This window comes from Miniopterus schreibersii (assembly GCF_964146895.1).
Source record: "Miniopterus schreibersii genome assembly, chromosome: 15".
Taxonomy (NCBI): Eukaryota; Metazoa; Chordata; class Mammalia; order Chiroptera; family Miniopteridae; genus Miniopterus; species Miniopterus schreibersii.
The window spans coordinates 908,181-921,899 of NC_138115.1; the positions used below are offsets into that span (position 1 = coordinate 908,181).

At 38.4% G+C, this 13,719-nt stretch overlaps 1 protein-coding gene across 2 annotated transcripts in view; it reads left to right on the top strand.

The window, feature by feature from the left end:
- The window catches only part of SHQ1 (SHQ1, H/ACA ribonucleoprotein assembly factor), a 105,305-nt gene that overhangs the window by 10,942 nt on the left and 80,644 nt on the right, over positions 1–13,719 (top strand). For both annotated transcript variants that reach the window (XM_081159068.1, XM_081159069.1), the window contains exon 5: positions 7,456–7,568. In XM_081159068.1, coding sequence (XP_081015194.1) covers positions 7,456–7,568 — 113 coding nt within the window. The remainder of the gene's footprint in view (positions 1–7,455; positions 7,569–13,719) is intronic.

Here is a 13,719-nt window from a genome sequence, read left to right on the forward strand (position 1 = left end):
GTCTAAACCTATTAATGAATGTACAAGTCACACAGGCTAAGTACAGATTTAAATTCAGATTGAAAGTGTTTTTTGAGGCCAGGGAACCTGTTTTTTTAATTGCTGCTGCTGTTGAGGGAAGACCTTTGAAAGGGATGTCTGCTGGAACGCCGAGAAGATGCAGGAATGCTGTAATATAAACCTCAACCAAGTCCCTGTTAAGTCCAAAGTTTTCGCGTCTATTAAAATGTTTACTAAATAAGTAATTTAGGTTGATTTAAGAAAAAAGTTGTTAGGAAATATTCTTTATATCTTTCTGAGTATCTTAACTAATGTACCAAATCTCTAGGTACCTATCACCCAACTTAAAAAATAAAACATTACCAGAATAGTTGAAGCCCCTGTGTGTCCCTTCCTGGTTATATCCCTCTGTTTTCGCACAGAAATGAATCATTGAATTTAATGTTTATTATTTCTAAGCATTTAGCTCGATTGTCTAAAATCATTAAACTGTTCTTCAGATTTTAATGGAATGAACATTGTTATTCTAAGCAGTTTGAATTAATAATTCCCCTCAATGTAGGGGGAAAAAAGCTGTGCATATGACAAAACTCTAAGGGGTGATACAATAGTAATGCCACTAGTCATAAAGATATATAACTCCATGTGTGTAATACTGGGATCACAAAAAATTCTGAAACAAAGTTTTTTTTATATTTAGGTTGGTGGTAAAACCTGGTATGAACTGATGAGTCTTTTAATAGTTTTTTCCCCCAACTTAGTGTTCATATTTAAAAAATTTGTTGTGGAAACAGTAATGAAATTGAATGTGGGGTGCTGACCCAGACTTCTTAGAGGGGTTTATATAAAATATGGCATGTATGTATACCATCTTGCTTTTCTAAACTCTTCAAAGAGTTGAACCCTAAAGCTCATTTTTTTCCAGGGGATTTGGGTCACAGACTTGCACCTCCAGTGTTTACACAGCAGTGGCTGACAGCTCTTAAGTCTGTCCCGGTGCCAGACACTGTGCTGGGCTGTTGTGCCTGTTCAGCTTTATGTTATTGTTCCATCATGGCATCATTGCTATGATAGCTGCACATTTTACCAGTGGACCCTCCAATAGATATAGGTAATCTTTAAAGAATATCATGTTTTCTTACACGAATTAAATTTGAAGACTTTTGTGTCCTTCATAACAATGAAGAAATGTCAGAACTTTAGAAAATCATGTGAACAGAGATGCCAAGAATTGAAGGCTGCCCTGTTTGCCCAACTGGTGTGGCTCAGTGGTTGAGTGTTGACCCATGAACCTAGAGGTGACAGTTTGATTCCTGGTCAGGGCACATGCCCAGGTTGGGAGCTTGATCCCTAGTAGGAGGCATGTAGGAGGCAGTCAATCGATGCTTCTCTCTCTTCTTTGTTGTTTCTATGTCTGCCTTACTCTCCCTTCCTCTCTCTGAAATCAAAGATATATTTAAAAAAAATAAAAGGCTACCCCCTTTGAGATATTCACATAGATGTGTTTTATAAGATAGTGCTACAAAAATCTTACATAATTGGTATTACTTACAGAGTTCTTTTGCATTTACAGGTGCTGTATTTGTGACATTTATACCATGTGATTAAATACTGAGTGATCATGTAAGATTAACCAAATGACCCTTTCCCTGTGACTCAAGTAGCTAAAAGAAACGATTACTGCCCTAGCTGGTTTGGCTCAGTGGTTAGAGTGTTGGCCCACAGAATGAAGGGTCCCGGGTTCTATTCCAGCCAAGGGCATGTACCTCAGTTGCAGGCTTGATCCCCAGCCCAGTCGATGTGTCTGTCTCACATCGATGTTTCCCTCTCTTCTTCTCTCTCCCCTTTCCACTCCCTGAAAAGCAATGGAGAAAATATCCTTGGGTGAGGATTAAAATAAAAAAATAAAAATTAAAAGAAAAACATTTACTGCATAAATAAGAGCGTTATGAGCGTCTGTTCTCATTTAAAATGATGTATTTAAGAAACATCATTTTCTCAAATAGTGATTTCTCTTAAGTTTAGAGTTTATGTAGCTCTACCTTTGGATGAGAAAAATCTGTAAAGTTTTGTTAACTACTCATATTTTACTAGTATTTTTAGTCTCTTTTTTTCCCTCTTAAATGAAAAATAGCTCTATTTTCTCTTATGGTAAAAGCAACGTGTAGCCCGGCCGGCATGGCTCAGTGGTTGACCTATGAATCAGGAGGTCACGGTTCGATTCGCAGTCAGGGCACATGCCTGGGTTGTGGGCTCGATCCCCAATAGGGGGTATTCAGGAGGCAGCCCATCAATGACTCTGTCATCATTACATTTCTTTCTCCCTTCTCCCTTCCTCTCTCTGAAATCAATTTAAAAAAACCATATTAATGCCTTAGCCTTTTTGGCCCAGTGATTAGAGCGTTGGCTTGGGGACTGAAGGGTCCTGAGTTCGATTCCGACCAAAGGCACGTATCTCAGTTGCAGGCTCGATCCTTGGACCTGGTCGGGTTGCCTGCGGGAGGCCACCATTTATGTGTCTCTCTCACATCTGTGTCTCTCTTCCTCTCCCCCTCTCTCTGAAAAGCAATGGAAAAAATATCCTTGGGTGAGGATTAAAAAATATATATATATTTTTTAAAAAGCAATGCAAAGGCATTATAAAAATATAATATAACAAAGAATATAAAACATACGTAATTCCAATACCAGGTATCTTCTGTTAATTGACAAATTAACTCTTTATGGTGGGTAGTATAATCTTCCATGTGTTGTTTTTTTTCTCCAACCATTTTCACAGGATTTGCTTGTGAACTTTTGTGTTTTACACTGATAAGAGGAAAATAAAAATATTTTTGCTGAAACAAATTCTTTCAGCATAACTCCCTTCTCTCCCCACATATATCCCCTTCTTCCTTTCCTTTCTGAAATTGCTCCCAGCCACCAGGGTACACAGCCTTTGGAAATCTTCCTTGGTTGCCCACAGTCAGGGCTTCACAGCTTCTGGCGGTGGCGGCTGCTAGCAGCAACAGCCCTGGAGTCTCTGGCACCCATCCAGTCATCACCAGGACTGCTGCTGGCAGCAGCTCCAGTTTGCTGGCCCTTTCCTTCCCTCAGCTGCACCAGGGACCTGAGGCCATTGTTTTCAGATCCACTGGTCAGATGTGCACACAGTTCTTCATTTTCTCTCTGGATAGTCTAGCATGATTTAAATCCTACATGATCTTTTCTTGGCAATGCCCATCTTTAAATACTTTTTTTTTTTTTTAAATCACGTTTGTCTTGCTGTAGTTTAACACTTCTCCTCTCTTCTTCCTTCCCTCTGGTTAATTGATGCTTCAGGTTTCTCTACCCCAAGCTAACTGCTTTTTAGCTTGTTCCAATTTTTCTTGAGGGTCTGCTTAGAGCAGCGCTACTGCATATGATTGTGCCTAGGACAAGCCTGGGCTGGGCTGGCGCTGCTGTGGACATTCACATTCTGTTGGGCATTCGTTGCATAGCTGTATGTGGAGGCCCTGAGTCCGGACGCAAGGGAAGAAGGAGAAAGGGAGCGAGGATGTCTGTTTCTTAACCATTTATCATCCCCGTGAGAACAAGGACCTTGTCTGTGTTTTTATTTCTAGATCTTCAGCACCCAGCATAGTGTGTAGCCCAGAGCAGGCCTTCATGCCTTATATGCTGCATGAATGATTTGATACTGAACACCAGGCAGAGTGCTGGGGATACCATGAGGAATGGGAGAGACCAGACCTCTGCCCTCATGGAACATTCTTTTGGGTAGCTAGACTGTCATTATGCAAACAACAAATAGACAAGATGATTTCAGAAAGTGCAAGTGAAGGAAAAGGGTGGTGTGGTGTGAGACGCTCGGGTGCTAAGTCGTTTGACCAGGGCGTCTAGGGATGGCCCCTTGGAGGACGTGGCATTTGCGCTGAGTCCTGAATGATGAGAAGGCTCCTTACTGTAAGTGCTTAGAGTTCCAGAAGTGGAAATAAGTCTGGTGTGTGGGAAGGTAGGAGGTGAGGTTGAAGAGCAAGATGGGCTTGATTATATAGAATTTTGAGCTGTGGTGAGAATCTGAGTTTGTTCTCAGTGTGGTTAGTGTTTAAAATGCCTGGGGTTACTTCAATCCATTTATCCTCCGAAGTGTAGAATCATCTACAAAGACTCAGATTATACACTATTTATGACCTTATATTTGGTCCAGGTGAAATAATGAAGTAGGACATTTTAATCCCAATTTTTTTCCTTTGGTAGTAGCAAGTGAGGAAACTGAAGGGGAGGGCATATTTATATGCTCAGTAGGAAGTCAGCCAGTAACTGGAACAGCAATGGAATAGGGAGACAAAGAGAAAAGAAACATTATTGAATGTATCAAGCCCTGTACTTGACTTCACTGAATCCTCATGATAACCTGTGGTAGAAAGAATGACACCCCCTACCCCCTAGATGTCCACATGCTAATCCCAGGAACATGTGAATGTGTATTGTGTTACCTTATGTGGCAAAAGGGGCTTTATAGATTTAAGTCAAGGGCCTTTAGATGGGGCGATTATCATGGGTTATCCTGGTGGACCCAATCTAATCACATGGTCCTCATAAGAGGGAGGCAAGAGTCAACGTGAACAAAGTGATGGCATGTGATGATGGAAGCTGAGGGAGGAAAGACATTGTGATACTGGGCAATGGGCCAAGGATGAGCACAGACTGCTTCTAACATGGGAAAGCAGAGAACAGATTCTCCCCTGGAACCTTTAGAAAGAACCAGGGTTTGGGTCTGGTCTTCAGCACTATTAGAGAAAAAATGTGTATTGTGTTAAACTACTAAGTTTGTGCTAATTTCTTAGAGCAGAAAGGAAACTAATACCCAGCCCCATAATGGAGTCACTAGACTCATTTTAACAGTAAGGAAGCTTAGAGGTTCGGAGAGGTTGTACAGTTAGACTGGAGCTGGGTTTTAAATTCAGGCTTATCTGTTTTGTGTGTTTGTTTTGTATTTTTAGATTCTACATATAAGTGAAACCATGTGTTATTTCTCATTTTCTGTCTGACTCATATAAACAGAGACCAAAGAGGTGATTACTAGAGGGGAAGGGGTAGAGAGATGGATAAAAAAGGTGAGGGCTTTATAGTCAGTAATACTGTTATAAGTTTGCTTGGTGACAGATGATTACGAGAAATAGTGGGATGATCACATTGTAAGATAAAATGTCGAATCACTGTATTGTACACCTGAAACTAATACAACCAGTAATATAAGATTGTATACCAACTATACTTACATAAAAAAGTAAAAAATAAAAAAAAATCCAGGTTTGTCTAACATCAAAGTCATGCTTTTTCTACTTCATCAGGTTGCTTTCAGGATGTGTGTGTGTGTGTATGCAGGGACCTTCTTGGGGCTACAAGGAATGAAAGCAGTGACTCAAGGATGTTGGGTAGAGGGACTTGGGGTCCATGGGCAGGAAATGGCTCTCAAAGTATTCATCTAGCTGAGGCAAGTCTTACAGGTACAGTATAACTCCTCCTTCAACACCTCCAGCAATGCTCTTTCCAGCTCTGTGGCTGGAGGAGCTAATTTTCAGCAGACAAGGAAGATTGGGAAGAGTGGAGGAAGAGTCTACGTTGCCCTGCTGAGGAAGAGATGCTTCTGGTGGATTAAACTCGAACTTTGAAAGTATTTCCCATGGTAACATTGCGAAGTGCTTATTAAATAATTTGTCTTAAGTACTCTGTGTTCAAGTTTATTATGAGTTGAATAAATTTGTGGGTTGCCCTGAGAATCTAACTACATTTATAATAGTATTTCTATAGGAAAATACATTCTAAGTGCCCAAAAAGTAAATTGCAAAAGAGCTTTTGGAATACACATTTTTATAAGTTTGGGACAGACAGATTTGTGGTTATTACTCAGAATGTTTATTTAGAAGTATTAAGATGTTCTGGATGTAACTTCCAAAAAGGTCTCTGGGCCCTTATATTGCATTTGAATGTGCTTAGATTAAATGTTGATACTACTTAAGCTAAATGGATTGTGGTAGGGATGAGAGAACTTTTTATTATGCAGACATTTTGGTTATGTGGGGATTCTGTACCCTAGTTTCTCCCTGGGTAATTCAGCATAGCTCATTTCATTGTAGGGATTTTGCATTACCATAGTGGACTTTAAGTCTGATTGTTAGGCACTATCCTGTATTCTACTTACAAAATCTGATTTAATAGTTTGCTGCACATCTCTTTACCAAATTATTTCCCTTGATTTCTTTTCAGCTAATATTCTTTAAGCTTTTTCTAATTTCTATACTTCTCACTTGGGGTTGGTAGTAGAAATGGGAGGTTGAAGAAAGAAAAAAGGTATAGTTTTAGAAATACTTTGTATGGTATAGGTTTCTTTACTTTGTAATTCTGATTAAAAGAAAAAAGACCATATGGTATCCTAGGCAGTTTTCCTAATATACCTATTTTCTATAGAATTTGCCTTAGGAAACATCCTACATATAAATATGTATGCATCTAGGTGAAGATGGTTATAGTAAAGTAAAATATTACTTAGAATTAGATTTTTAATTTTTCAGATGGGAAGTCCTATACATCAAAATTGCTCTTAAAAATTCTTTAATCTGCTCATAAAGCAGAATGTATAGTGTTGTGTGTTTTATATAGTGCTCCTCGAGACCAGCTGAGCTAGAAATAGGAAAAAAACGAGAGGAAAGTCTGTGTGTAGATAGATGACTGATACTCAGATCATTCTGTTTGTTAAAAAATGATTAAAGAAGACGATTTAGGTGTACGGACAATTTGCACACTTCCTGAAGCAGACAGTCTTCATTTGGAGAACTGCGAAGTGGGGTGGAACCTTTTATAGAAGGAGGATAAAGAACAAGGAGGAGGAAAGTAGAAAACACCTGATTGGGGAGGCACATAGTCACCCCTGCTTTGGACTGGAAGGAATAAGAATCTAAGGACAGTGCAGAGCTGGCTTGACATTTGGGGATTGGCTGACTGAGTGAATACAATGCATTCCTGGCCAAGCAGAGTGTTTACAGGGACACGAAAGCTGTCGCCTGAGTTTTGGTTCGCTCACGTGGCACCGGGGTAGGCGCTCCTCCATCTTGAGTCTACAGACTGACTTCAACTTGCTTCTAATGACTTTCAAACCCTGTCGGAGTAAATGGGGAGTAAAGGAGAATTGAATGTTCCTGCCAGCTTACAGGCTTTATTCTATTCTGTTTTTTATGTTAACCTTTTATAGCCTTAATAGATCTTAAAATGTTTGTCCCAAGGGTTAAATGAGATAATTGTTTCCTGGCAAGTAGTAGGTGTTGAACAAACATTTGCTAGATTTGAATCAAAATGTCACAGGTAGTATCACAGCTTACTGATCAATCAGATTCTTCCTGTGTTTTGGCATTTTGTGCAAAATAGATTTGTCAGTTCTAAAATAAGAGAGCAATTATTCTTTCTTGGTGTCCTTAGGAAGAATTCAGTGAAATCATTGATATTAAGGATCCAGATTTTACTCCTGCAGCTGCACGAAGGCAGAAACGCCTGGCTGCTGAGCTGGCCAAATTTGATCCTGATCATTATCTGTGAGTACTGAGTTTTTTGACGATTAAGTAATTTACTTGATATTTATTTATAAATTTTCAGTGTCTTTTTAACTATGCTAGACATGTGCTTTTTGGATTCTGGAAATTAGTGATGGCTTAGGGCCTAATTGACATTTGTATTAATTTACCACTCTAAAAACCTCTGTGATGTTTGTAGAATGTTGCTGCTTAGCAGTTCATTCCAGCAGAGAACTCTTTGTTTTTTCTCCAGCCTTAAAGATAGAACCCTGAATCTGAGCATGTTTGCACTTTAAGTAGGCTTTTTGTTGTGATTAACTGTCTTTATGAATTTGAATCTACATTTACTGCATTTCTTGGCTGATTCAGGGTTTTCCTAACAGTTTCATCTACAGCATCAGTAATCAAGTTTCAAATTAATAAATAATTAATTTTTGTAGTAGGATATAAGTAATCTAATTTTTGCTGTATTTATTACCCACCTGCATTAATTGTATCTTTAGCCATAGTGCATCTCTGTCAGGCTTAAATTTGCCCAAGGGACTTATCTAATAAATAGGTAGGTAAATAATCACTTGAGGAGAGACTGGATGTGTCTCATTGGCTATGAAAGCAACACTTCTTCCAAGGAAACTAGTGTCACCTGGCCTCTATGGATGCTGGGCTGTCCTATTGTAAGTTGACTTAGCCCTCAATTATTATTCTTCCTAAGCTCTGCCCAACAACTTCTAAACTGATATATATTCAGCTATATTCCCATATAGTTTTTATATTTCTTTAATTCTTTAAGCTTATCAAGTGCCCTCATGTGATTATTTCAGTTTTCACAACAGCTGGGGAAAGGAGGTAAAGGGACTTGCCCAAGATCACACCACTACTAAGTAGCTTGGCCAGGACTTGAAAAAGTGTCTTTCCATTTATAGTTTTGTATTTTTTTCATTTATACTGTTTCAGTTTAAATAGTCCCAACTGCTTTTGCTCTTATGATTAACATTGTATCTCCTGTGACATAGTTGGAGACCAATTGGAATGGCAGAAATATATCTTGTGATGTGCAAATGCATTGAGTGATGTGTCGTGATAAATGGTTGAACATTTCCACATCCTAAGGAAAACTGGTTAAGAGCAGAGTGTGTTATATTTTGGAGGACATCTGAGAGACTCAAACCCATTTACATTGCTGTTTCTAATTACCTTTTATCTCTCCAATTGTGGTCTTATAGGTCCACTGAAGAGTAATTTCAGGAAACCTGTTTAAATTTAGTCATGAACAAGCTTGAAGAGTGGGATCATCAGTTAAAGGCTCTTTGTGACTTTTCTGATAGCCATGAGACTTTAGCTATTGTGTTGCTCGTTTTTTAAATTAAACTTATTGGCATGACTTTTGTTAGTAAGATTATATGTTTCAAATGAACAATTCCGTGACACCTGTACTGCGCTGTGTTTACGGCCGAGTCCCAGCCCTCTCTGTCACGTGTGTCTACCCCTCTCCTCTCCCTCCTCCCCCTTCCTCTGGCAGCCACTACTGTCCTCTGTGCCTATTTTGTTTCTGTTCATTTGTTGCTTCCTGATTTATAACCCACGTGTGAGTGAAAGCATGTGGTTCTTTTCCTTTTTCGTTTGACCTGTATCACTTAGCGTAATGCTCTCAAGATCCATCTGTGTTGTCACAAAGAGGAATCTCATCCTTTCTTATGACTAAAATTTTTTTTTAAAAATATATCTATTGATTTCATAGAGAGGAAGGGAGACGGATAGAGAGACAGAAACATCAATGAGAGAGTCATTGATTGGCTGCCTCCTGCATGCCCCCAACTGGGGATGGAGCCCTCAATCCGGGCATGTGCCCTGACTGGGAATCGAACCCCGATGCCCTGGATCCTGGGTCGACGCTCAACCGCTGAGCCACGCCCGGCCGGGCATGACTAAAATTTCATTGTATACATGTCCCACATCTTCTTTATCCAGTCATACATCAGAGGACACCTAGGTGGTCTGCATGTCTTGGCCACTGTGAATAATGCTGCAACAAACATAGAGGTACATATATCTTTATGAATAAATGTTTTCAAATTTTTTGAATGAATACCCAGGAGAGGGCTTGCTGGGTCATATGGTAACCGCTGTCTTCTTATTTTTTTGAGAAGCCTCCATACTGTTTTCCATAGTGACTGTACCAGCCTGCATTCCTATCAGCAGTGAATGAGGGTTTCTTTTTCTGCACATCCTCTCCGACACTTGTCACGCCTTGTCCTGTTGATAACAGCCATTCTAACAGATGTGCGGTGGTATCTCATGGTGGTGGTGGTAGTTTTTTTGATCCTTACCTGAGGCTTTTTTTAAAATTGATTTTAGAGGGGAAGGGAGGGGGAGGAGAGAGAGAGAGAGAGAAAAACATCGATGTGAGAGAGAAACATCAATTGGTTGCCTCCCTTATACACCCTGAACCGGGATCAAACCCAAAACCTGGGTATGTGTGTGCTCATGGGAATTGAACCCTTGACCTTTCAGTGTACAGCACGTTGCTCTAACCAGCTGAGCTCCACTGGCCAGGGCCCATTGTGGTTTTGATTTGCATTTCCCTAATAGCTAGTGAAGCTGAACATCTTCTGTCTGTTGGCCATTTATATGTCTTTAGAGAAGGGTTTGTTCAGTTCCTCTGCCCATTTTTTAATTGGGATGTTTGTTTTTGTTGTTGTTGAGTTTTATGCATTCTTTATATATTTTAGATATTAGCCCCTATTGGTGGTATTATTGCAAATATCCCATTCAATTAGTTGCCTTTTGTTTTGTTAATGGTTTCTTTTGCTGTGCATACGCTTTTTAGTTTGATTTGCTCTCACTTCCTTTGCCTTTGGGGTCAAATTCATAATATTCTTTCTATGACTAAGGTCCATCAGTTTACTACCTATGTTTCCTTCTATGTAATTTATTGTTTCAGATCTTATATTTAGGTCTCTGATTATTTTGAGTTATTTTTTTTATATGGGAACAGACAGCAATCTGGTTTCATTCTTTTGCATGTGGCTTTCCAATTATGCCAGCACCATTTATTAAAGAGGCTTTTTTTTCTCTGTTGGGTGTTTTTGACTCTTTTGTCAAAAACTAATTGCCCAAATACATGTGGGTTTATTTCTGGGCTCTCAATTCCAGTTCATTGGTTTATGTGTCTGTTTGTTTGTTTTTTGCCAATACCATACTCTTTTGATTATTGTAACTTTGTAATATAATTGGAAGTCAGAGAATGTGATGCCTCCAGCTTTGGTCTTTTTTCTCAGGATTGCTTTTGCTATTTGAGGTCTTTCATGGTTCTATACACATTTGATGATTGTTTTTGTTCTATTTCTTTGAGAAATGCCATTGGGATTTTGATGGGGATTGCATTAAATCTGTATATTGCTTTGGCTAATATGGCCATTTTAACTGTGTTGATTTTTCCAATCCATGAACATGAAATATCTTTCCATTTCTTTGTGTGTCATCTTCAGTTTCTTTCAATAATGTCTTGTAGTTTTCAATGTATCGGTCCTTCACATTCTTTGCTAAGTTTATCCCTAGGTATTTTATTCTTTTTGTTGCAATTGCAAATGGATTTTTCCCCCCTGAAATTTTATTGTTAGTATATAGAAATACAATGGATTTTTGTGCATTGATTTTGTATCCTGTTACTTTATTTGTTTATTGTTTGTAATAGTTCTTCTGTGGAGTCTTTAGGTTTTTCTATGTAAAGAATCGTGTCATCTGCAAAAAGTGACAGTCTTACTTCTCCATTCCCAATTTGGGTGCATTTTTTTTTTTTTTTCTCATGCTGATTGCTCTGGCTAGGACCTCCAATACTATATTGAATAACAGTGGTGAGAGTGGACATCCTTGTCTTGTTCCCGACCTTAGAGAGAAAGCTTTCAGTTTTTCACCATAAATTATATTAGCTGAGGGTTTGTCATATATGACCTTCATTATGTTGAGGTACTTTCCTTCTACACCACTTTTATTGAGTGTTTTAATTATAAATGGATGTTGTATCTTGTCAGATGCTTTCTCTGTGTCTGTTGATAAGGTCATATAATTTTTATCTTTTATTTTCTTGATTTGCGTATGTTGAACCATCCTTGCTGTGCCCCTGGAATAAACCTACTTTATCTTCTTACTATAGTGTTGTATTAGATTTGCTACTATTTTGTTTAGAATTTGTGCATCTGTATTCATCAGAGATATTGGTCTTTAGTTTTTTTTGTGTTTGTTATCCTTGCCAGGTTTTACGTCATAAAATCAGAATATTGCCTCTTCAATTTTTTGGAAGAGTTTGAGAAGTATAGGTATTAAATCTTCTTCAGATGTTTGGTAGAATTTACTAGTGAAGCCGTCTCGTCCTGGACTTTTACTTCATGGGGGGGGTCTTTGATGACTGTTTCAATTTTCTCACTGTTGACTGGTCTATTTAGATTTTCCAGTTCTTCATGATTCAGTCTAGGAAGGTTATGTATTTCTACAGACCTGTCCATTTCTTCCCAGTTATGGAATTTGGTAGCACATAGCCTTTCATGGTGTTCTCATATAGTCCTTTGTATTTCTCTGTGGTCTGTGGTAACTTGTCCTCTCGTTTCTGATACTTTTTGAGTCTTTTCTCTTTTTTCCTTAGTGAGTCTAGCCAAAGGTTTGTAAATTTTATTAATCTTTAAGAACCAGCTCTTTGTTGCATTAATTTTTTTCAATTGTCTTTTTGTTTTCTATTTTATTTAAGTCCTCTCTAATGCTCATTATTTCCTTCCTTCTACTGAATTTGGGCCTTGTTTGTTCTTTTTATAGTTCTTTAAAGTGAAATGTTACATTGTTTATTTGAGATTTTTGTTGTTTCTTGAGGAAGGCCTGTAATGATAGGCCTGTAACTTCTGTCTTACTACTGCTTTTGTTGTAACCCCCAAATTTTGCTATATTGTATTGTTATTCTATATTTTCTCTATCTTTTGATCTTTATTTCTTCTTTGACCCAGTCCTTGTTTAGTAGCATGTTTTTTTTTCTTTAATCCTCACCCGAGGATATGCTTATTGATTTTAGAGAGAAGGGAAGGGAAAGAAAGAGGGAGAAGGGGGGGGAAGAGAGAGAAACATCGATGTGAGAGAGAACATCGATTGGTTGCCTTCTGTACATGCCCCAACCGAGGACTGAACCTGCAACCTAGGTATGTTCCCTGACCAGGAATTGGGTATATGGGCCAATGCTCCAACCAACTGAGCTCTACTGTCCAGGGCAATAGCATGTTGTTTAATCTTCACTTTTTTCTGTTTTTTCGTTGTGTTTTTTTTTCATTTTCTTCTTTCAATTTCTTATTTGAAAGCATTGTGGTTGGAGAATATGCTTGGTATGATTACAATCTTCTGGGGCTAGTTTTGTGCCCAACATATGGTCTGTCCTTGAGAGTGTTCCATGTGCACTAGAGAAGAGTATATAATCTGATGTTCTGGGATGAAAAGCTCTTAAATATCCATGATTTCCAGTTGATCTAATGTGTTATTTAAGGTCAATATTTCCTTATTAGTTTTCTGTTTGAATGATCTATCCATTGCTGTGAATGGGATATTTAGGTCCTCTACTGTAATTGTGTTTTTGTCAGTTTCTCCCATTAGTTTATTACTAGTTGCTTTATATATTTTGGTGCTTCTTGATTGGACCCTGCCACTCACCCACACCCACACCCACACCCACATACACACACACATAGAGAGAGAGAGACAGCGAGAGAGAGAGTGAGCAAGTGCTATGTCTTCTTGATGCATTGGCCCCATTCTATCATTATAAAATGTTCATCTTTTTCTCTTCTTACCTTTTTTTATCTTGAAATCTGTTTTGTCAGATATAAGTGTGGCTATACCCACTTTTCTTTGTATGCCATTTGCTTGGAGTATCATTTTATACCTCTTCACTTTGAGTCTCTGTTTGTCCTTGCAACTGACATGTGTCTCCTGAAGGCAGCATATAGTTGGGTTTTAGGCTTTGATCCAATCCACTACTTGTGCCTTTTAATTGATGAGTTAAGTCTTTTTGCATTAAAGGTGATTATTGATATGTAAGCATTTTCTATAGCCATTTTATCTTTTTTTTTTTTCTGATATCTTTATTCTTCCAGTTTTCTTGTGTTTCTGTCTTGTTTTAGTTTGGTGTTATTCTATGAGT